Consider the following 25,340-nt stretch of genomic DNA (forward strand, 5'->3'; position numbering starts at 1 on the left):
TTCTAGTGCTGTGGACTAAGTACTTGAGCGGTCCTTTCTAAAATACAAGGTTGCATTTCCATTTTGTATGGTATTAACTAGTCTCTTACTGTATGACCATGACCTACTTTGTGTTTGAGATTAAAACTGCTTCATTGAATTGCAAATACCATGGAAGGCTGAAATTATGTACATAAAATCATGTAAGGATGGCCTGTAGATACAGGGCAGAAAAATGAAAGAGTAAGAGTTTATACTTAATCTCAGAGTAACTATTACAATATCATTTTGAAAGGTAAGTAAAACTAGGAGAGTTAGTATAATCTCTGGGACCTATTAATAATTATTAAACATTTATAGTCAATTCCACATCTAACTGAAAGAATTTAAGTATTATAAAGTTTAAAATAATAGAAAACTTGTAAAATCTTAACTTTTATATCTGCCAAGTGTTCTGTGTCCTCCCTACTAAAATAAGGAAGAATACATTCAGGCCTGGTAATTGAATAAAATGGAGAGAGGTGTTTATTTTAGAAACCTAAAGAATGAAAAGAATAGTAAATTATCAGAGAGGAGGAAAGAAGAGAACGGCTATCCAAAGCATTTCAAAATTTGTGTGGTTGGTTGGTTTAATCTCTCCCTTTGTGACAGAGGCTGAGAAGAAGAATTACTTACCTGTCACTTTGCCTTCCTTAATGAGCCATTTCACAAGTAGGGTTGTGTTTTCTTTCCTATCTTTCTGCTATTTCTCTTCCTTTTGCCTCTGTCCAAGATAAAAGCATGTCTGGTTCTTCGGTAGGGAGGGGTATTCATACTGTGTGTTCTTATCTTACAACTTTATATATAAACTGCTCCAAGATTGGAGTGACAGTGTAAGACAGGTTTGAAGTGTTGGGCCGGAGCCAGTGATTCCTTGCCTGCACGCTCTGCTCTGCATGTTCCAGCAGTAGGAACAAGCTGCATTATTTTATTTCAAACTGTGCTCAGCGGAAGCCAAGACCTTGTAACTGGAAACGTACCAAACTGAGAATTCTCAAAGTAAAGTGAGGGTGGTGTGGTGGCGAGGGGGATTGGTTTCTTTGTTTGCTTTTTTTGTTTTATTTTTTTAGGGTTTTTTTGTTTTGTTTTTTAGTTTTTTAACAAAAATGTGGAAGGGACCTTTATGCAGTTAATTTCTTTTAACTTTAAGAGACATGGCACACTTCATACTTAAGGCTTGAATTTAATATCAGGTAAGAGAGAGAAAATCAAACAGTCCTGGATAGAAAGTCTTTTATGGTGGAATGAATTCTGTGCTATAGTACATCACATAAAATTCAAATTTTCATTTGAAATATCTCTAATATAGTCAAGTTGAATAAGATTTACAGATAACTGAGTGCAGCTGTGTTTATTAGCTATTTTATAAACTATGTATACTGTGGAAAAATTATTGCTGTTTTCTTGGATTTTTTTCTTTTTTTCCTACAAAAGGAAACTCAAATAATTTATCAAAATGTTAAAGCAATTACTAATGTGAAATTTCTTTACATATTCTGTGATCTAACTACTTGTGAAAAGCCAGATATGAACCAAAATGCATAAAAAAACTGTGCTTGGCAAAAACCCACCTGCTGGTGGGAGCATGCTGTTGCAAAATTGAAACGAGCTTTCCTTGCATCCAGTATCCTCTCTTCCATCATAACGTGCTCCTGCAGCCCTGCCGCAATGAGGTATGTTAACTGCTCATGGTAAGGGCAGCAGCAGCTTGTCTGTCATTATAAAAAGGTGGCTTACATGAAGCCTGATGACTCTTAAGAGTTAAACTTATGAATCTCTGTGATGTTTCTGTTTGGCTCCATCATACTGAGGCGAATTTCTTTACGTAATTTTTCCTGTTATTCTTTGAGTGTTAGTACAAAGCAAAAAATACCCTTCTGACATGGATATTCTTTTGTTCCTGGAAGTTGAGAGCTTGCTGTGTCACTTCTTCCATGTCACGGAAAGCTCTGATAGACAACCTCTTGTTCCCTGGTTGGTTTTTGATATGCCTCAGGGCTCTGAAGATAAGGAGATGGTGGTCCTTAGGAAAAGACAATATATGATTAATACCATTCACCAAATGTCCTCGTGATGCAACATAACCAAGAGCTTACACAGTTCTTGTTCTACAGCAGTCTTACAACTACTCTTTTAAATGGACAAGTTCTTCCTTCCCAGGAGCTCCATTGCTGTCCTTATGCATGCCAGTATAGGTCTTGACCTTCTTACACAGCCTTTACAACAGCCCTGCTCAATTCTTATGTAGCTCAGTCTTAAGCTTTCTACTTTGTTTTTAGCCCTGAATAATGCAGAAAAATTATCTTACAAACACCCAAAAGGTGGTCATTTTTTCCGGTATATATTGCACATTTGTAGTTATGGACTGCATCGGTAAAACTGTGCAGTGTATATGCATCAGGAGAGAGAGAGTGAGTGAAATGCACTGGAAGAAAATTGCATATTGTAATTCAGCATCAGTTTTTAACTTTTATATGTGTGACAAAATCCCATTGATTTAATTTGCTCAAATAAAGCTTTTAGAGAATTAAATATAAAACTGCAAAAAGTGAATTAGTGAATCAGTGCTTGTCTTAGCTATCTTTTTACATTCTCTAGCAACAGCTGCAGGAAGCTGAGGTAGTGGAACTAATCTTATTTCAAAATGCTGGATTCCTATAGTTTTGACAGTTGGGCATTTCTCAGGCTGCCTTATTATTAAGTGCTTGTTTTCTGTATGGCAATCACTAATCAGGTGAGGTCTCCAGCAAATATGCTATTTCTTTTTTATGAGCCCTTATCTTGGCAGAGTTGAAGGACAGTACTGGTGCTTACCCATGGTAGTATGTTATTTGAATTCATGCCAGATAGCAAGGTGGGAGTACATCTCAAAAATAAGTGACAGGTTCTGCTCAGATGTCTGCAGCGTTGAGCATTATGTCTGTTTAATCTTTTCTTGCTGAGTTTTAAAACCAATGGGAGGGGGGCTTGGAAGGGGCCTCCTTGTATTACTGAGTTCACTCCTCTACAGCACCAACCCTGTTATATCATAATACCAAGAACTAGTTCATTTGATCCTCATAAAAGCAATTTTTAAGTGAGAATTAAATTTTTAAACAGGATTTTTTCCAGACAGCTTTTTGATTTGGAGAACAGAAACAGAAAACATAAAGGATTTAGGAATGTAGAAGAAAAACTACAGTAGGAAAGCATGTTCCTTTTTTTCTGCTGCATATTTTGGAACTAGGCTATGCCTTTTGTCTAATATGTGAGAGAGAAACATCTTCTCCATTAGGAATAATATAAAGATAAGTTGAAATATAATGGGATAGGGATAAATCTTTAGTGTTTTGTGAGTCATAAATGTAGAGTAAATTCAAGAATTTTGTAGCTTTTAACTTTTGCTTTAATTAGTGTCTCCAACATACTTATATTTCCATCCCATTGGACCATAAAATAATGTTCACCTGCTAATAAAGAGCTCTCTTATTGAGAAAGGCTGAACAGGTACTTTTTCAGATACTTGCTGTACCCTGTCTGCTTCCAAAGATGCTCTTTCCTCAGGATGATGGTTCAAATCTAGTTTAAATTCTTTTATATTCTCACTTATGGAAACACGTTATCAGCACTGGGATGCTTTTGAGCTTTGTGGACCCTCTTGGTATGACATTTGCCAAATCAAGCAGTGCTAAGGTGAGGAGTGACCCTGTAGCTTTCATGGGAGACAGAAGTGAAAATCTGAGGGATATTAAGAGGGACAGACAAGACTGCACCCTCCAAATTTTATCAGTATTTCTTGGGATATTTTAATGAAATTGTGGAGATACTGAAGTGGGGGATGAAGATCAATAGAGATGAAACAGTACTAATTGTGCAGATGAATGTCACTAATTTGAGAAAATATTTGGCCAAATTATCTGTGGTTCAATATGGTAAAGAACTACTAAGGAATATAAGTCAAGAGATGGACATAATAGATAAGACAGGGGTGCAAACAGATTTTGCTTGCCGTTGTAGTAAGCGGGGCTACTGTACAGCAGTGAGCAGCTTTCTGTGTAGAGAAGCTTCATTGCTGCACACCAAAATGCAGCTGCTGAAGTCTGAAGGAAGTAAGATCAAAATTAATTCAGGAAGGAGACAAAAGAAGAGATAAGAATCTGAAGAATGAAATCTGATTTCAGAAATTTGTGTTTGGAGTTGAAAGTTGGGTGTGATAGCATTCCCCCTTAAAGAAACTACAGTTCTTTGAGCCATACTTCCATGAAAAAACTTGAAACCTGTTAGAATGAGGACTAGAACTAGTGAATGCATAAACAAAGGCTACTGGGGAAGAGCAAATATGACCTTTGCAAAAGAAACCCATGCCTCAAATCTTAAAAATCTTTCATAGATAAGATTGTTCAATGTTGAATTCCTCAAAGCTATTAAAGAAATTTTCATGACATAGGGAAGTTTGATCCTCTTGAGGGTAAACGATTGGCTAAAAGGTTGAGGGAATAAGGGTGAGAAAAAGTACTAGTTTTCCTAATCCTGGAAGTTTCTAAGCAGTCCAATAGTGCTCTGTTCTGTTGCTTGATCAATGTACTCATTAAAAACAATTTTATAACGGGAGAAAATGTTGCGTATCATGGATAAATATAAAATAATACTTATGGGAGAAAACCATGTAAGCAATCATGGTCTGAATAACTGAAGTAATTATTACCACTCAGAGATGCTGGAGTGTTCTTTTAAAACAGAGAGAGATTGGTCTATGAAAATGCCAGCCTATTACTCAGTTGAAGACTTAAAAGCCAAGAAATTATTATGAAGTGAGTAGAGAACAAAAAAGAGGGCATAATGCCACTAGATATGTTCATGGCTTGCACACGTTGTGAATATTTCATGAGTTCTTATCTAGTCCAAATAAAAAATTACGAAGCAAACCAGTGAAAAGTACAGAGAATGGTAACAAGAACAAGCAAATACACAAATAATCTCTCAATTAGGGAAAGCAGAGTCAGTTAGAACTCTTCGCTCAGCCTGGTAGAGATACTAAGGAGGTAGGGAACTTGATAGAAATACAGAAAATCATGTTGGTCCTTAGAAGATATGGAGAAGATGATATTTTTATGTATTGTCTCAAAATGCTCAAAACGTGGAGCACGCGTGAAAACTGGGGGGAGAGCCTCAAAATGAAGAGACAGGGCAGCACTTTTCAATGTATTTTTTTTTAATTCATTGGCACGTGAAGTGTGAGCTGCAAGCTGCTGCGGACTGAGAAAATGGGAAATAATAATTTTATTGATGTATGTGTTAATCAGTGGTTTTAGTAATTTGTGTAGACTGCTGTTGGACAGAATGCTGGGGGGCAGGGGATTTTTGATCTGGTTTATTAGGCCATTCTTCTTCTTAGGTTTTCCTTCATTAGGTGATGGAGATGATTAACAATGTTCCTGAGTTCCAAACACACAGATCATTCATATATGTTAGCCACAGTAACAATATCTCTCAACTAGGTACAAGCTATAGCTTAAAGTTCTGGCTTTTCAACTTGAGGGGTTTTATGTCTGAAATTTTTATCGTTTAAGTCCTGTATGGGTTTACACCTGCCATACTGGGTCTTAGGTTCTAAATGATTTTTTTTTTTAAAATCTGTGTCTATTTTAAGCTGTAAGTTGCGAAGTATATTTCAGTTCCTCTTTATAGTCACTTTTCTGCTTTTGAGAAACACCTGCTCACAAAGCTCATACCTCCCTGTGCCTCTTATCTGAACCACACTGTGGAGGAGCACAGGGATTCTCCCCAGAAATCCACGTTCCTCGGTGCGCTGTCATTGCTTATCTAGATCCGCAGTGTTCAGAGACTTAAAAATAACACGGTACGTGCCTGTCTTCCATCTTCTTGCCTAATGACCTGCATTTTAACCAGAAAACCAGGTTCTGTTATTTACAGAAGCTGCATTGGAATTGCATAAAGGCTTTGGCATTGAACGTAAGCCAAACTACGTCCAGAGTTGTAGCTGATTTTCACTGACATGGAGCCTGAAGAGACTGTATTAGCTCATCTAGACGGTTTGCCTTATCAGTACTGGGCTCTGTATGATGAGGTGTATAATTCAGTGGTCTGTCTTAATTGAAATTAATAATAATTTTTAAGGTTACATCACATTTAAGTGAATTAGGATTTATGTCACAATTTTTTTTCCTAGTTTCATCTCACACAACTTCAGGCCACCACAAAGACCTTAGTCCTTTAGAATGTGTCTTTTCGGTATCTGTAAGCAGTGTTCTTCCTCCTTCCTGTTGTCCAGACAAGCATTATATGCTGGATTTCATCGTACCTTCAAATAACGGGTAGGCTTTTGCTGAGTGTTGTTTTCAAAATGCGTCTCACAAGCAAAACGCGTTGTAGTACTTGTGCTGGGTATCACTGGAGATTAAAAGACACTCTAAACTGCAAAGCACTGTCAGGGTGGATGTGACTGCCTGTCACCTCTTGGTCTTTTCCATGTATATGTCTACTTGTATGAGTGTTGGGATTTATTTATTTTCTATTTTCCCAAGTGTGAGTGTGTGTTCATATTCCCTTCCTATGGTATTTTGACTATAGATTTTGCTGAGATTTCCTTATTGAGGATTACTGCCTTCTCCATTTTAATATCCTTAGTGAATGTGATGAATATCCTGCTTATCTTCTTTTCCAAATTATTAATTATCATTTGAAATAGGGTTGAGAGATGTAATTTCCTCCAAAGCTCCGTGAGGATCTCCCCACGGCTTGACTGACACTTGTGTTTGCTATTTGTGATCTTTTCATTCAGTACCTGCCAACATCAAAACTATTCTGAGTGAGTTTTTAAAAAATATAACTGAGAAATAAAATGGATCAAATGATTTGGTGAAGGGCAATTAGATAAAAATCTGGTTTAAATAATAAAAATTTAATCGCTGAGTTTAGTATAATACATTCTTCAGAAACATGCCACTCACATTGTATCTTCCTGAGCTCAAATGCTTTTTCAATTTGTGTTATAATTTCAATGCAGTTTTATGATATTTAATGGATGGTAGTTAGCAGGACCGGGGGGATTTGCCTTTACTATTTTTTAGTTCCCTTTGTGCTTTCATTTCCATGTTTCTGTTGCTTTATAGAACACTGGGTGTTCTTTTCAGGTTTTGTTTGTTGAATGAATCGTGTTCTCAGCTGTTTACAAAGTCAGTTGAATGACAACCACCATAAACCAGTCATGCTTCACCCTCCAATACCTTTTTTTTAACAAGAGTGCTGTATATTTTGTAATAAAGCATGTTGATATGAAGGCAGAATTGATTCTTCACTTTTTTTCTTCTAACTTTACCTTTTTAAGCTTGGGTTTTTTCTTATTTATGATCCTGTTTTAATATGTGTTTTTCAGTTAACTGCCTGCATTCATGGGTCTGCAGCTATGCTCTACCCGATGTTCTGGCAGCATGTTTACATTCCTGTTCTGCCCCCACATCTATTGGACTACTGTTGGTAAGGCTATATATATATGTGTGTATGTATATATATTTTATATATGTATATATATCACTTAGATTCACAACAGTTTTCACATTTCTGTATAGTAAGTCTTAAGTCCTCTTATGATGCAACTGTTGCTCTAAAAATATATAGACATATTAAGGAAGCAATCAACCTAGTAAGTAAAAAAAATTATTTTCATGGCAAGATATAATTGTCTATCAGTATGTTGAAATACACTGATATGAGTGGTTACTGTGGAATGCTGCGACTTAGATATTGTGTAATTAAAATCTGTTTCCAGTGTATCTGTGTTGAATGTAAAAATTCGAATTAAGACTCCAACAGTAGAGGATACAGTGGAGAAAATACTCCCATTTTTCTGCTTTCTGGAACTTCTGTTGGGCGTCGGGGGGAAGCTATTAATTTTCCTGCAGTGATCTTTTATTATCAGTGTGTGTTTAGAACATGATATTTACCTTTTTTAGGGGAATGAGTATAAACCTGTCAAAAACTCACTCGTTGTTGTGATGTGACAAATCTTGGCACAGCCCATGAGCCGACCTCATCCAGTGTCGAAGCTGGCCCAGTTTCCCCCGGGAGCTTGGCCCAGTTGCCTGCCTGAGGTTCCTCCCACCCTATTCCATGATTCCCCGGTGTGCGGGTGGCATGAGCGGCCTCCCCACTCACGGCCAGGGGCTGCCCAGTCGCGTGTCAGTAGGCGCTTGTCTTGGACTCTGTGGCTGATAGTTCAGAAGCGTGGCTGCAGTGCCCCTCAAACAGTCTCTAAGTTTTTGCTTTCTTTTCTAGTGCAGTCGAACGGTTTAGCCTAATCAGCCAGAACGTCATCTCTCCTGTTTGCTGTGCACAGGAATGGTGGATGAGCGCGCTGAGTAATTAACAGAAGCAGTTTAAGATGCTGCTGCTTTTAGTTGCTCAGCTGTTAGGTGCTGCCTCCCACGCTCAGTTCGTCTAACTTGCCCTTTTTAATTCCCTCTGTGTACGTAGCAGGGAGATGAAGTTTGCCCAGAAAGAGTGGCCTTACCTTAGGCTTCCTAGAGAAGTTGAACTTGCCAACCCTGTTAGAGAGTTAATGGAATTGTTGCCTGGGCGTGCAGGGATGGCATTAGTAAGGCCAGAGCTTGGCTGGAGTTAAACTGAGGGATGTAAAAGGTAACAAGAAGCTTCTACAGGCTTGGAAGTAAAAGGAAAGCACAAGGAAATCGTGGACCTGCTGCTGCATGGTCATGTAGTCAAGTGCTGAAGGACACAGAAAAGGCTGAGGGGGGACTCAATGCCTTTGTCTTGACTGGCAGGGTCTACTGGCCGGCCTTCTGGGCCTCCCTGCGAGGCAGAAATGTTTGTGGGAGTGGGGTGCTTAATGCACTTCTGGGGGTGATTTGACAGCATAGAAACAGCCTCCCTCTGCTCCCTAGCATTTTAAAGAGTTCTTCTCAGAAAAAAAAAACCAAACTTAAATTTACTGTGTCATACGATACCATGCTTTAAGTGTGGCTCTTAGTGTGGAGGTTGGCTTGTTTTTTTAAAGAGTGATAGTGTTCTGTGTGACGTTTTCTCTGCATTTAAGCAAGGGTGAGGAACCAGCCGGGATAACTGGCATTTTTAAGCAAAGTGCTAGGAAGTGAAACGTGTAGATTTAAATCACCTCTGCAGGTGACCTAAATGTTAAGTATGGGCCTATGTGGAGGATACACTGAACAGAATCTAAAAACTGTTATCTCCTGTAGAAATGAACGTTCAATTTACTCACTGCCCAGGAAGGGCCGATCCCAGTCATTTGCGCTGCCAGCAGGTGCCCTTCCCCGGCATAATGGGCTTCGCATGGGTAATTAACACATGAAGGCGGCTGCTGCCAGCATTTTCTTCAGGTACATGCTGCTAGGAGTTTTCAGGACAACGATGTGGGCCACAAGAGGCTTTTACGCTGGGTTTGAAGATTAGGTATTCATCGACTTTCTGACAAAGACATGTTAAAAGGGGCTAAGTCCAGATCCCGCAGTTGGGAGCAGAAGTGTGCAAAAAGCAAACACTTGGGCAGTGTACCCAAGGAAATAAAGACACAAGTCATTGAGCTCTACTGAATGAATTCTTTCATGGCATAACACCCTGTCCATATAACGAATGAGCCAGCTAGTGTGTGAAAAGTATGATTTAAAAACGTGTAATTATTAGGCAGATTGTAATTGCATGCTCACAAATACAACTGATTACCTTAGCCAGATAGGAACTTTAATTGGAGAGGTAGCTACACACATTGTAATTGAATAAGCCAATTTAGCAACAATTTACGTACCATAAATATATTTCTCAGAATAGAGTCCATCTATTTTGTAACCATGTGAATAGAGATGTCATTTTTGCCTAGTAGGGCTGAGAAATCAGCTCCACGCTCTCTGCTTTAAGGTGGTGTTATTGCTTATTGGTGTCTGCCTCTAAGGCAAGTGACTGATTATTTAAAAGAAAAGAGTTGTTTAATGATTGCCTGCTTATTTATTTTGCAAATATGACATAAGAATTTTAAAGAGCTGAAATGGAAACAAAATTTAAAGTAATGAGAACTCTTCAGTTCTTAGGAATACGAAATACCATGTTTGTTCAGTTGACTGTGTCCATTTATTGACTGTGCTCTGTGATGCTTTAGAATCTTCTCCTGCTCATTTGAAAATCACAGGAGGGTATATAGACTGTATTACTTGTGATCTTTGAAGGTTTTTGAAAGAAGTATATTCCATCTGTGGTTATTTGCTTTTAATCATTTGAGTGGCAGTGAAACCTTTTCATATAAAGGAGACTTCTAAGGTCCCGGCTGAGATCCTGACAGCTCCATGGTTGTGGAATTTTTTTCCTGGGGAAGGGAGGAGGACACAACAACTATTGGAACTTTCCAGAGCTACAAAAAGGTAGAATAGTTCTCTTTGCAGAGAGAGAACAGGTAGAATAACTAACTAACTCTCCTCCTGCCACTGGAATATCCTTTTGGGCAACTTTATGTAAGAGAAACTCTGGGCTGGGTGTGGAGAGTTCCCTGTAGCTGCTGAGAAGCGCGCTTTCCCCTGTGGGGCAGGGGAAGGTGGGGGGCTGGACAGTGGTACAAGTGAATGGCAGCTCTATCCCAAACGTGCTCAGTATGAATCTGTTTCACTGACATTGTTTAAAACTTAAGTTTTTTCTATAGCATTTTGTCCTTTATTGACATTTTACACCAAGTACTTTCAAAATACTGTTGTTTCTCATTTATTCAGTTTGCTCTTTGCTATTTTTTTTTTTTTACTTATTATGTGGAAGGGGGTTAATTTTCTTCCCGTTTCCCTGTTGAAAGGATTTTTTTAAACTTAGTATTTACATTCACCTGCATTCCTCATTCATGTACCTAACTACAGAATTGAAAATGCCAAAAGCCTATATCTTCAAAATGCTTGTTCTCAATACACTTGCTTTTTGTATTAAAGATGCTGAATCAATAATAGTGGTGTAGTACCATGTACATGTATCAGGAATGCCTTCAGGCATCTGATCCGTATCATTTATATTAATTGAGGGGGGTGGCAGCAAGGGGAAAAGTGCTATCCTTACTTTTTTAATTAGGTACCATCCTTTGATATATTTTCAGCCCAGTGAAAGATTTTTGGGTGGAGGAGACTAGGAATTGGTGGGGATCCTATCACGAGATTTCACACCTTAATGCCCAATTGCTTGTTCCTTTGAATACAGAACAACAGAGGAAACATATGAAGCACTGCTGGTTGTTTTTTTGTTTTTGTTTTTTTCAAAAAAAAGTACATGTCAGCAGGTGCCAAAAGTACTGGTTAATGAGATCCTGCCACCAAGCATCAGTAGACAAGCACATACAACTACTTAAATTTGGCCAGATCCTGTCCATCTATTTTGTTGTTGGGAATCTAAACATTTCTTAATGTGAAAGAAACAGTCTATTAATTTTCCTCACTACTACTTGCAGTTTCTTTTTCATGTGGCATAAAAACACACCCACTGTGTCTGTTTTCTTCCTTTTTGCACTCAGTGTCTGTGTTTAAAATAACTCTGTAAGAAAAGCCTGTCTTTGCTGACCTGGTAACACAGCTTAGCATGTTCTCTAAGTCCCAGAGCATTGTCACTCGGGTTATTCTGTGGGCTTTTACCAGAAGCAACAGTATATTTTCTAGGGTGATTAAAACAGCCTTTTATATTAGATAGACTGCTTAGCCGCCAACATTAATATATTCTGAGAGCCACCTTCTTAGAGCACCCTGGCACAGCTGCTGAACAAACGTTTCTATTGGTGCAGTTTTTCCTTTCTCCAGGAGTTTTTTTTTAACTCCCTTTCTCCTGTTTTCTAAATCTGCATATAGTTCAATATGCTCCTTTAAGAAGGTGGAGGGGTAACTGGAGGGCGAGTACTCCTGCTGCTCAGGAAACAATGATTCCTTCGTCCTGAGCCTCTTGGTAGGCATTTCGATTTAGCCTGCTACATCTGTGTACTCACTACAAGCTCTCGTAGTTGCCCTTCTGGTTTCTTAGCTGTATGTTTTCTACATAATTTCAATTTATACAGTCAAGTTTCTAATTTGCATCAATTACCCCAATAAATTTCAGATTGAATTCTGTTGTGTTTCAATGAGTAATCTGAAGAGAAATAAGGAAGCTACCTTAGAGTAAAGTACTGCTGGTGTGAACGAGTGACACATTAAGTCAGTACTTGTATATCAAGACATGAACTTAGTAAATGTGATCTAATCAATTTTCCTGGAACAATGAAGCAAAATGGTGCGAATCCCTGTGTAGCTGTAAACTATGAACCTTTTCGAGATCCTTGGGTTTTATATTACTTTTTCTGGTGAATTGCAGCATTTTTTAAGGGTGGATTTTTTTCACTTAAGAGGAAATGTCCCTCTATTTCACCTACTTCTCTTCCAATTAGTAGTTGCCCACCTCTTGGGAGCATAATTAAGAGGTCTCTAGTTAGCCTAAGGAAAGGAATTAAAGAAATTGTAAAAATGCAACTGTAATAAATGGGCAATATATAGCCATTAAGTCCACAATATCCATATTCATGCTTATGCACTGCTACTTTAATGATTTGATATTTACCTATATAACTCATTTGATTATAAATAACGCTGATTGCATTGGGAACCACTGTAGCACAAGAGGAGTAATAACCTTTTTCTTTGTTACAAAAGACTTAGGCAGACATTTTGTTTACAGCAGTAAATATGCACAGTAGAAATTGGTACTGCTTAATTTTGCACTTCATGGATATTGGCTGCCATCAAACAACTTTGAGTAATTAGTAGTTGTGGTTGTAAGAAGCTCCAGGAGTGAGGAAGTGTCAAGCAGCAGGTAAAGACTGGTCTGAAGGGCAGTCTTTAATCTGCAATGGGTCCCAGAAGGATTAGAGGTTGCGCGGAGTGTTTCTTCTGTTTATACAAGCAATGGGTCTTACTGAAGTTCACTTGAAAGTATTGGAAATGCACACCTAACCTGATAAAATATTAAAAACCGCTTGAGCGTTTCATGTCTCAGGACCTGAATAGCAGCTAGGAAGAACTATTATAGTGTGCTCTGAATGGGGAAGAGGAGGCACGCAGTGTTCCCTTGTGCAGGACGGTAGTTGAGTATTTAAGTAATGGCATATGATTAACACGTGGTAAAGAAAAATTATGATAAAAGCCATTTATGAAGCCTGACATGAACCTTCAACATTTACTTTTAGGTGTGTTTCTTTTTCAGTCAGATTGATGACTGATGACAGAAGAATATAATCTCTCTGGTAGATGTTATTGGAAATCTTTATGCTCTTTACCAGAATTATATTTTATTGAGGTTATTTATGATGTTTGCTTAGTTAACCTTTTGGAAGTGTAAGGAACTATCATGGTGAATTATCCTTAAAATATCTTTGCTTTTGCTTTGCTGTTCACGTGTCATTGAACAGTAGTGTCAGTTCTGACAAACAAAATGAATTTTGATAAAATAGCCATTCAGATAATTTTGATTTTGATTCTCCATGGAGAAGACACTTTAAGATCCACATTTGGGTGATGAACGGTAATGTTTTTTTTAGAACAGTTTTGAATAAACAAATTTCACACAAATGCACCTTCAAAAACAAGTGCTCCACAGATGTATCATAGATCTGCTTTTCTCCGTGCCTGTTGCCCTTCACACAAACTAAAACCTGCATTTTGTTTCCAATGATTCTCTGCTGGGATGTTTGTAGATGCCTCCCATTTGACGTTCCCCCTTGGTGTCTTTCAGCCATTACAAGCAATGGCTTTTCTGGATTAAACAGAATTAATTTCATATATTCCCATAACCTGGGAAATTCTTTGTTAGTCTTCATGTCTAATCCATTCCTAAATGGTGCGTGTTTCTTCTGCTTCATGTCCGAAATGTGGCCTTGCTTATTCATCTCTGTAGTCCCAAGCATCTTTGCCCAAACTCTGAGCAGTCAATGTTTTCCCTCTGATTTCTGTAAGCCAAGCAATTGCTTATACATGCTGAAGAAGTTCTTACAGGAATTATTTTTGTATGGTTTTGTCAACCTTCTTCATGTACCTTCTACTGTCCCCATCTTTTCTTCTGCATCAAACATGCGATTCATCTTCTGGGGCCCTTCATAGCAGGTACCTTGTCTGCCTGTCATTCTCTGCACCAGTGCCATGTCCCCGTGCCCTGTGATCCAGTTCTTCACCCATGTGTTAAATGTTTCTCGAACAAATACCCAACGTCATCTTCTGTGCTCTACCTCGTTCCCTGGTGGAAGTCCCTGCAGCTATTTGTTAAACACAAATATTCACAAAATTAGTACATTACACTTGAACAAATTACTGCTTCAAAGTTTCCTTTTTCATATTGATTGGCAAAACCTGAGCTGTTTTTTGTCAGTGGATATGCTATGACCACTTTGTAGTTCTGTAGTATCACATTGTTCATCCTGCTTTCTCCTGTCTGTGCACTGTACAGCCCATTAAGCACCTGACCGGAGTCCTTTAATGTTTAGTAATACAAGTTTAAAGAAGTAACAGCTTTGAAAATGCTGCTAAGTCAGATTACTGTAGCCTTTACACAATCCCTGTAATAATTGTATATGCTGTATTGCCTTTACATATGTCTGTCACTAGAAAATCGAAAAGATGATTCATTGCATCTAAAGGTGATCCATATATCTTAAGCCATGTCTTTCCTGTAATTCCCTAAGGTCTTTCTGGGGGTGCATGGTTTTAAGGGTTTAGGCATTCTTATTATTCTTTTGTTGATAAACTGGTGGATTGAACAATGGACATGATACAGTTAATTAACTTCTACAGGTTCAGAGTTTCCTATGCTTGGTGTCAGACTCTCCATTTGGACACGTTAATAAATGGCTGGTTTTCTGGAATATTGCGCTCTTCCTGCTTCCTTTCATTACATTAGCCAAGGTTCCACTAGATGAGACGTTAGCAGTCTTAAGACTTCCTGCCGAGGTTCAGACTTTGTATTTTTGAGATTGAAGCTGTCGTGTTCATGAAACTACTTAATTAGAAACACATTCATTTCAGTGCATACTGGAGGAGTCCTGAGCAGCACAGCCAGGCACACAGGGAAGTTGAGCATTTGTGCAGCTGGCAGCTAAACCAGTGGTTTATACTTTGAATATAAAATTACTGGGTATTTTCTTGCTCCTGGAATGTGGCCATTGGAAGTGAAGAAATGTGGGTGAAAGAGATAGTGTTTGTCACAAATAAAACATGCAGAAGGACAAATAAAAATATTCCTCAGTTGAGCAGCAATCCCCATGTAGTAAGTGTGTATCATGTTGTATAGTAAAAATTTCTCTCCAAGGACTTGGGTGTATGTTCTGGTTCTCATCTGTGGAATTCCCAAGGAAGCAGAACCTTCAGGATTTGTACCAAGTTAGCCTGTGATTTAACAGTCCCTCTGGGCTAGCCCTCCTAAGGTGCTGTACTGGGTGAAGCTTGGGCGGGGGCATTCATGCCAGCCTAGGCGGTTCGGTAAGTCGTAATGTAATGTGATACACGGCGCTTCAGTAGTCTACAAATGAACCTTTGTAAGGTTTTTTGAAGTTACATATGTTTCATGTCTTCAACAAGAAAAAAAGTGTTTTCATGTAGAATGTCTAATACAGAAGCAGTTTCCATCTCTTGGTGCAGCATCCAACAGAGTAGCAGTTTTAGGGGGTATATTAATAAACATTATAAATATTAATATACATATCAGTAAATATGTTTTTTAAAGGTATTTCTCATGAAAATGAGAAGCAGACTGATTTTTGCTGGTCTGGTGTCTTGCAGTAGTTTTTTCAGCACTGTACTTCTCTTACTGAGCAGTAGGCACCAGTTTATGAAAGCAATATGGAAGATATTTTAATCCAAGGCAGTACAGTGACATTTCTCTGATTTTTTTTTTTTTTTTTTTTTTCATCTGAAATTGAAAATGAGCTCTTTGAGCTTCTGTATCCAAAATGAAATGAGGCTCTATTTTAAAAGTTGTGTCTGTCTGTGTGCTTTCCGTTTAACAGGCAGTATATGCCATATTTGCAATTAGCAGCTTTGGCATCCTCTTTGATGTGTTCTAATAAGCAGTGCAAATATAAGCTTTCCCTGATCAGTTGAGTGGGAGTCCTGTAATAAGCTTAATATTAGAAATACTGTATACACAAAGATACAACTTTAATTCAGTGTTCTTCTTGTGTTATATAGTCAGTGTTGGTGTTTGCTAACATCATGGAAGAGAAGATGGAAAAGATCGATCTTTCTCTCAAATGTTAGCATTCTGTTTGATAACAGAAGTATCACACCTGTGTTTGAGGCTACAAACTTGCCCCAAGAGCCTCTTGTTGTGTAGAACCTCCGTGTTCTGAAGGGAATAATAGTACCAGCGTACCCAGTAATTCTGGAGTTTATCAGAATCTTCAAAGTGAATTTTTGTATTTTTTTAAATACATGTAAACAAGATTTATACTTAAAAATAAATTATTTCAAATGTGTCTGGGCCCATATTCAAAGGTTTTAAAACTTGTAGTATCAGGTGGTACACATTCATTAAATTAACCACTTAAGACTAAAACAGGATAGATTTTTCTAAAGAATACTCTTAGAAAAATTCTGGGTACTTTTTTGAAAATTATAATAGCACATTTTGTTTGTTTTTTAAAGAAAGACCCCAGTATTATAGGTATATTTAATAACTGTCCTTAGGTACCTGTCTTAACTTAGTCACTTGAATTTTTCTTGACATCAGAATTACTGTCTTACAGTAGCAAGAGGATAGTGCGTAGTAAAACGTCTTTCAAATACGGAATAAAATTTTGTTCACATGTGGTTTATTTATATGTGTGTGTGTATATATATATTTATTTTTAAAAAAAAAAACCAAGCAAAATCTAATCCAGTATCCTGGTATTTTCCTGTAGCTAATTTTAAGCCATGTGTGTTAATCCGGTGTTATGAGAATGTAAAGCTAGTTTTTTTTCCTCTTTGCAGTGCCCCAATGCCCTACCTCATTGGAATACATTTAAGTTTGATGGAGGTAAGTCTTCCTCACCATTTTTGAAACTATATATAGTTTTATGATTTAGAGCCAAATTCTGCAGGCAATTATACATCCATTCATATGCTTAAAAATGAAATAATCTTGTTAATTTGGGAGTGCTGAGAGAATTGAAGATAAGCATACATGAAAATGTTAAATCTTAAGGGAGTCTCATTTGATCCCTTATACTCTTTGGGCATACTTTCTGTTTGCAGTTCAGCAGTCAGTGACGAGCTCACGTTCTGTTCTTCTCTCCATCCTGTTGCTCAATTTAATCAGTTTACTGCATTAGTTTGACTCTGTACTCACAAAGGCAGAGTCGATATTAAACCAAAATGTTGACAGTAGCAGTTCTCTTTTCAGCTTTTGCAGACAGATTGTAATTTTTTTAATGTTCAGAAGATCTGAAAAGAAGGAACTTGCTGTTAATGTTAACACAAAGCTGGCAGAAAACCAGCCCTTAGAGAAAGCTTCACATATAAACAATTCAGAGTAATTCATGTGACTTTTTAAAAACTCTAAAAGTGGAAATAGCGCGTTTGCTTTTGCTTCCAGTACTGGTGAAACAGTTGATGACTTCCCTCAAAAGTATCTGGAGGATGACATAAGCTATTAATTTAGATCCCAGTGAAAATCCTGGTCCTTATGAATTGTGCCCCTTTACACGGGAAATCTGAACAACGGGTGTAGGCTCCGTGTGGGAAGAGGTATCCTGCCCAGAAAGCATTGCCTCTTTGTAGGCTCTTGAATTAGCAGGCAGTGTTGAACTGGTAGGAGTTGCAAACACCCTTGAAAGTTAATTGACTTGTGTCCCTGTTTTAGATACCCGTGTTTGGAAATTCAGGCTCAGTGTTTAGGATCCATCACAACTTACAAAGCTGAGTTTTACACCACAGAAAGTAATTGTAGTACTAGAATATTTGTTATGTTGTCAAAAATATGTCATTTCTCCGGAAATACTGATAAAATGTATTCTTTCACTAGGTTTTATGTATGTAATAATGATGATCCTCTGTGTCTTTGTGTGTTAAACTTAGACTGGTATGCTGTGGAACTTCCCCCTGTTTTCAGTGTTAATGTGAAATAATTTTAGAAGTCACTTCTGTAAGAAGCTAGACAGAATATGCAGGACCTCTTTTTTTCTTTATTTTGCTTACTATCCTGGGTACAGATGATTTTTTTTTATGCCCTTTATATTGCTAAATAAAGTACAGAATCACAGTACAATGTGTTAGTGAACAAGCAATTATTTTAAAAGTCAATATGTACACTTGTTTGCACATCATACACTTACACTAGAGGGTTTCTTATTATCCTTGAATATTGCATAGACAGGACCAAAGTAATAGCTAGGAAGAAATAGTCTAGCATATTTTTTCATATTGATCAAGAAAACTTTCTGCCCCGTATCTGCACCAGGTGATCATTGGCATGTTGCTTATAGTATCTATCTCTTTGAAAAAGAAGGAAGAAGCCTGGTAGAAAGTGGGATGACGTTTCAATACAGATACTTGTCAGCTTTCACAAATATTTTTGCTCATAAAGAGCTACGTGGTTAGCCTGGCAATGGGTATAGAAAAAAATTAATAATTATACCTTGGAGTAGCTTTGCATGATGTCTCACTCCTGCCTTGCTACATAAACCCATTACCTCTTCCTTTGTCTCGGTTTTTCAGATTGCAGGGCTCTGTAGGCCTTCCAAACTCCATCTGTAAAAACTCAAAAAAAGGAGTTGTTCTTGGAGAAGCCAATTTTCATCCATTTTAGTAACTTGTGAAAAAATCTGTTTAGTACTAAATCCAGTATGGCTTTTGAATAGCCGGAGATTCTGGAACACAGACACACTTTGGCAAAGTACAGTTATTCAAAGTGCCTTATGAAATAAATTAAATAAATAAAACAAACTGTCTTCTCTCTTCCCTCTGCTCTTAAGGATAAATTGAATACTTCCAGAAAGAAATGCATCTTCCAGCTAGCTGTGCTTTCTTCCATTGAAAAATAAAATAAAATCACAGTGAGCTATTGTATCTGTTTGTTGGCAAGTACTGCATAATTTCTCTGTGCCTTGGGCAAAGGAAAGGTGACATTTGTCAAACGAGCTAGACAATTACTTGTTTACCTCTTTGCCTGTTTTTGATGCTGAAAGTTTGCTCTCTTTGTCTTTTTGCTTCATATGTAGGAATAAAATTGTGTGTTTTATTTGTTAGAATAACAACTTGATAGCAACAGCGATTTTATTTTTTTTCCCATGATCTAGCAGTTGTGTATTATAAAAAATACAATGTATTAATTTTCCCATATCAAAGTAATTTTATAAACTACAACTGAAAACTACTCTCATTATTCAGTATTAATTATTCTTTAAATTCTGAAATTTCAGCAAATAGATCTTTAAGGCGTTTTGTTAATCCACGTGTTCCAGTTTCAGGTTAAGGGATTCATTTCCCAGTCTTCTATTCAAGTTAAGGCAGGTGGACTCTTTATCTACTGTAGAGCCCCATGGGGGTAATTGCAGTTATGTATATGCTCATGGTTCTGCTCCAGCAGCTCCGGTTGCAGAGTTTGTCATTGTAGCGTAAATGTTAGCGAAAGCCTAAACTTGTGCAGAGAAAGCAGTGGTGTAAAGGGGAGAGTAAATTAAGAATGTAGGAAAAAAATCATTTTCTAGCTTTAGTGTTGTTTCTGTGGATTTTTGATATTCCTATCTTGGAATGGGCCCTCTGGAAGAAATACAACAGAAATGTTAATGGTTTTAAACAAAATACACCCTCTATCTCACCTCGAAAGGTTTTGTCCAAACCATTTTGTATCTTAAAGTTAGGTTGCAGTTTCCCATGTTACAAGGGGTCTCTGTAGAAGGAGCAGTTATTTTAATGGAAAATGACAAATTTTTCTTATGATTAAAATATCAAGCATATCCATTGACTGTTAAATCTAATTTGCTGTGACTGAAGTGTTCTCCAGTGAGATAAGATAATCTCCTGTTATAGGTCAGAGGGCTCCAACTGATTTATGAGGGAAAATCTTGGTAGAAAATACAGAGCTGTGTTTTGTGCTCTTATTTTTCAGCTTTTCTATCATCACCTAGTTAGTCATTCTTTATAAGATTTCCATTTAGCAATCCATAAAGTGACTTCAAAGAAGGCTAAAAGTTTATAAGCTGTTGGATAAGCAAGGCTGGAGCTATCACATGAATAATGGAACATGCTTACGGAACTAATTGAATTCATATTAGATGAAGATAAGTACTTAGTACTGATAAATAATGAGATAGGAAAATGAAACTCTATCAAATGAACACATCCCTTTCATAATCTTGTTTTATTTTCTACCTGCATACCGTATGCTGTTTTAGTGTTCAAATTATATTAAATTGACCTTTGTGTTATAAGTGGTGTCAAAGTTAGCTGGCAGCCTTTTACATTTTGTCATAGTAAACGGTTGTTTCAGCAACTGTTTCTGTAGGAAAGGTTATTAGTGTGATGGTGCTGATGGAAGAGAAATGCCCTTGACCTAGTAGACTACCTATTGGAATTTAGGCACATGTGGTTTTGATTAACCAGCGGGGATAGTTCTGTTTAGCTGTCAGACACGGAGCTGCTGGCAGCATACTCCTCTGTGCCAGGCTTCCCGTCATTCAGGGAATAACAACGCCCACCCTTTTCATGCTCTATTTGGGCACAAAACCAACCTTTAGAGTTAAAGTTAATGATTAGGAAAGTACTTCTTACACTTTTTTTTTTTAATATTCCAGTCCCTCAAGGACTTTCTCTGGGACTTCAGAATTTTATTTCTTGCAAGATTATCCAGAATGAATTTGTGTGTGAAACTTCACATTGCACTGATCAAAATGATTTCTCTAGCATTTTTCCTAAGCGTAAAGGACAGCTGTGCATATCGTAAACCCTATATGAGCTGATTTTTGTTTTATTTTAACCTGGTATGAGTAAATAAGTTCATGTTAGGGAAAGAAGATTCACTAAAATTCGTGCAGTGTTTAATACGGTAGGAGGCGGCGGCTGAGCCCACGTAATGCCGATGGTCAGTTCCTTCCAGAGGCAGACGAAGGGGAGGCTGTGCGTTCAGCGCTCCGAACCCCCCCCACGCATGCGGGAGCCGCTCCTGGGCCTCTTTACCTGGTGGTTTTTCAGGTCGATGCGAGGACGCTCGGGTTGTGACCCACTCTGATGGCACGCCAGTTGGCACGCACGGAGCCTGAGCTAACGAACTCTGAGAAACGGGTTCCATCAGCTCGGGCTTAGTGCTGGCAGTGCCGCGTGGTTTCCCCTTGCCGCAGAAGACGCCCCGAGAATTCACTGACCGCTGGCGTTTTCCAGTGGCAGTGTTAATTGTATTTTCTGATTGGGGTGAGGAGTAATATGTAGCTTTTTCCATCCATTTATACTCAGTGGATCACTGCCTTTTCTAGCTATAATGGAAGTGTAGCTTTTTTAATAGGGTTTAAATGGAGCGGTTGTATATACATACATATGCATATATATATACACGCTTATATCCAGTTCTTAAAATAACTAAATGTAATTTAGTCACAAGTGTTATAAATATGGCTCTGTGTGGTTTCAGGAGTACTGATAAAATTAATTTTAAAATATAACAACTTACCTATGGAATTGCCTTTTATCCAATTATTGGCAAAATGCAAATAATACCTGTTTTAAGAAGAGCTTCTGTGTGTTTGAGGAGTCAGTTTGAAGACAGACAAGTACTGCGGTGCCAAGCGGACTGACCAGTAAGCCCAGGAGGTTTTTCTTCTGTTGCGCGCCAGTGCTAGGGCAGCACTAGTGACGTTTGTCACTCAGTTGGCGGCAGCTGCCTGCGATAAGGATCTTGGGAATCACCTGTGCAGGATCAGGGTCCTGCACATCAGGGTTGGGCGATGGGCGGAAGAGTGGGAGATGCACGGGGGGGGGCAGCAGCCCACCTGCTGCGCCCAGATCAAAGGGCTGAGAGGGCAGGGGGCACATCCAGCCTAACCAGATTTGTCTGTTGAATAGCTATTTCAGATTGTAAATCTAAGGGTGATTTCATTAAGTCCTTCTGGCTGCTGTTGGGGCATGAAATAATAAAATTTTATATCCGTTGCCTTTCCTGCTTCTGGCAGCCAGATTGACACATTGTTGTCTGCAGTGTTGTGGTGTTTTTCTTAAGAAAGTAAATGGAAACTATTAACTGAGTAGAGACAAGTCATTAAGCAAATGGATTTTAGACTTGTTGTGAATCATACTTGCATAGTAATTTCAAATATTATGTACAAACTAGTTACTAAGAATGTTAGTTTTTAAGAGTTTTACCTTTTCAAAAGAATTGGTGGAAGGTATGCTTTGTTTTTTGATACAGCATTTTTTGCTCCATTGATCACATTTGTATCTGGTTATGAAACCTCATGATCAACTTGGTTTATGTTTTGACACCAATTTAGCAATGAAGTTATACAAACCTGTTTGTTGGGGGGAAGGAGGGTGGTGGTGATGTGTTTTGCTTTTTAGCTGAACTATTCAATAAAATTGTTCATCTGAAACAAGTTTAACTTGGAATTTTTTATGGTGGGAAATGCAAAAACTGCCAACTGTAGACAGTAATAATAAAATAACATTTAGTATAAACTGGTGTTAGTATTATTGATGAATATAGTTTCTAGCATGTGATCTGAGTGAGAGAGAGGAGCACCCCTTACTACTTATATTAGAATGTAGTTCCTCGGTGTTTTTGCAAACTTTCACATAAAACATTTAAATTACTTCAAGTGTTTGGCCGCTTGTGAGCGGGACAGATGCACTAACTGCTGCTTATTTACTGACCTGGTGTTTAAGGCCCCCTGGAGTTTGTTTGAAAAGTTAAGAGATTTTCACAGTAAAGGTGCCATTTCTGAAATTTAAAGTGCTCTTTTCACCAGGAGATAAGTTCTCTCTGATTAAGTCAGTAATTCTTACTAAGCCATGTTTATAGAGGCCATAAACAATGGGTTCAGTGTGCTTGTTAAACCAGCTTTCCATACCTCTCCACTCTTTTAAAAAGAGACATTTAAAATAAAAGGCAGGTGTAGATGTTAGTTCGATTTGATGGTTTTTAGATGATTAATTATGGCTACAAGTAATTCAGTAAGGATGGTTAAGAAAGGTTTGCAGTAGTGATATGTGATGCATGTTTTCACTGAATCACTTCTTTTGACTCAGCAAATCCCTAGTCTGTACTAAAATTAGATAAGGAAACTGTAATGTTCCTATTTCCTCTTGTTCTTTGCTTCTCCACATTTTTTCAGTAAAATATGAACATACTGAATATAGTCCATTCTGTTTAACAGGTAGCATTTCATTTTTAAAATTTTGTTTAGCTACTGAGGTGGCTGTGACATATGGAATGTGATTGTGTATGGCTTAGTGGCTGTCCCTTTGTATTTTGAGAAAATAATGACAACATGCAAACTGTACCTGTGAAAATATCAACATGTAGTTGTGATTCATAGGGTCCACTGGGATTTAATGCAAGAAATTCAATTGGATGCTGAGAACTTTTACTAGATTTCCAACAAGAGAGTAAATACTTTTATTTCCAGGTCAGCCGGGCTGGTAGGTACTATGTTTAGTGAAAGAACGGTGTGATTATTTGACAAAAGCCCTTATAAATATCTGATGATAGCTTTATCAAAGATTATAGTGATAGGAAAGATGATAAAACTAGATAAGGATTAAGATAAACTGGTCTGTCTGCATTTCTCTAGGATGGGCCACATTTGGACCATTGAAAAATGTATTTTTTCAAAGGCATTGCAAGACAGATGCTATAAATCAAGTTAGTCTCAAGCGTTTTATTATATTTGAGGGTTTGTCTCCAGGGAAATCCACTGTCTTAATACAAATATCGAGAAATTTTCAAGGAAGGTTGTGCTCTTCACCAGGTAAAGGCATAACACAGCATGCCTTATATTTAATATCAGCCTTCCTTTTGGGTACAGCTATTTCAGGGCCATGTGTGGAGGTGATTACATTGATCAGCATTTGTAGTCCTTGCACCATGAGCAAGGACTTTCATACTACGCTCCTTGGCAGGCATCTGCTTGTCACAAGCCTGTTCTTTGCTACAGCAAACCCCAACATTTTGCTAAAGGGAAGGTGCAGATTCATCACCAAAGTTACAAAAACACCCCTTGACAAGTTCAAGCACATGTTTGTTGCTTCTTTGGCAAGAATCAAGAGGTGGTTTTAATTCCTTCTGTCTTGTCCTACTAGCACTCAGTTTTGACAAGCTTCTGGCTTTGGTTAAGTACATTGCAAGACCTTTTTGTTGGAGCTTTTAGACTCCTCTGAGTATAAGTGAGATTTTTAATTTTCTGAAACAGGAAGGAGCAAATCAGTTTGTCTGGTGCTTCCGGACTCCTAGAAGGAGCAAGACTCCTGGATTGCTTTAGAGTTTATCAGATGCAGCCAACAGAGTGACCTTTGGTTCCTGAAATGTAGAGGAAAGTACCTGGTTTGTCACGCAGTACTTGTGCTTTTTATATGGAAAACATTAAATGTAATATTCTTCCATTAAAGTTAAAGAAATTTCTCATGGAAGACCTAAACTTAAATGTCTGCAAAGTGGTTTTTATAGTTGTTGGCTTTTTCTTTCCCCCCCCCCCCCAGTACACAGCAGTTTTCTTTATAGACAGAGGACTGAGCCTTGAAAACTGAAGGTAATTATTTAGATGCCTAAGGCTCAGCTTTGCCATTGTTTTAGAGCTTTAGTTCCTTTCTTTTAAAGGAAACAATTCCCCCCACCCTGCAAAACCTTAATTAAAAATTGAGTATGTTTTTGTTCATTTTCCTCTACAGTAATTTTCATTTGGTCTTACGTATAGGTATGTAGGTACTTAAATGTTTGTTTACAGTGTCACTGGGAAATTTCCTTAATTAACATATTCTATAGTTCTACTTTTTCTGATTTTGTATTTTCAAAGCTTTATTTGAGGAAGGCTTAAATATGTATGATTAGTCAGTCAAGGGAAAAAAAAAAAGATTCAATTCTCTCCCGTTAGTGGAAAAAGTGTTAAAATAAATATTTAAATGCTGCTCTGTTTCATATCAGTGATTTCTTTACTGTTGTTTAAGCAGGGAAATAAAGTCTGACATGTTTAAATTTGCTTAGATCACCAGTGCCTTTAGACACTTAAAGTCAAAGGTACTAATGATCATTCTTTTGAGAAATAGGTTATGCTTTTCTTTTGTATGTCCATATACTGTTACAGAAGATGTTAACACTCAAACTAAATTAGAGACATTTCTTTCTCTCAATTCATGGGAAGA

At 37.8% G+C, this 25,340-nt stretch overlaps 1 protein-coding gene across 5 annotated transcripts in view; it reads left to right on the forward strand.

Moving 5' to 3' along the window:
• DENND1A (DENN domain containing 1A) overlaps positions 1–25,340 on the forward strand; it is a 215,703-nt gene that overhangs the window by 102,237 nt on the left and 88,126 nt on the right. For all 5 annotated transcript variants that reach the window (XM_042786413.1, XM_032982592.2, XM_042786414.1 and 2 more), the window contains exons 10-11: positions 7,394–7,494; positions 16,989–17,034. In XM_042786413.1, the coding sequence (XP_042642347.1) occupies positions 7,394–7,494; positions 16,989–17,034 (147 nt within the window). The remainder of the gene's footprint in view (positions 1–7,393; positions 7,495–16,988; positions 17,035–25,340) is intronic.

The sequence above is a fragment of the Tyto alba genome, unplaced genomic scaffold (assembly GCF_018691265.1).
Source record: "Tyto alba isolate M040663 unplaced genomic scaffold, T.alba_DEE_v4.0 Super-Scaffold_11, whole genome shotgun sequence".
NCBI classification, from domain to species: domain Eukaryota; kingdom Metazoa; phylum Chordata; class Aves; order Strigiformes; family Tytonidae; genus Tyto; species Tyto alba.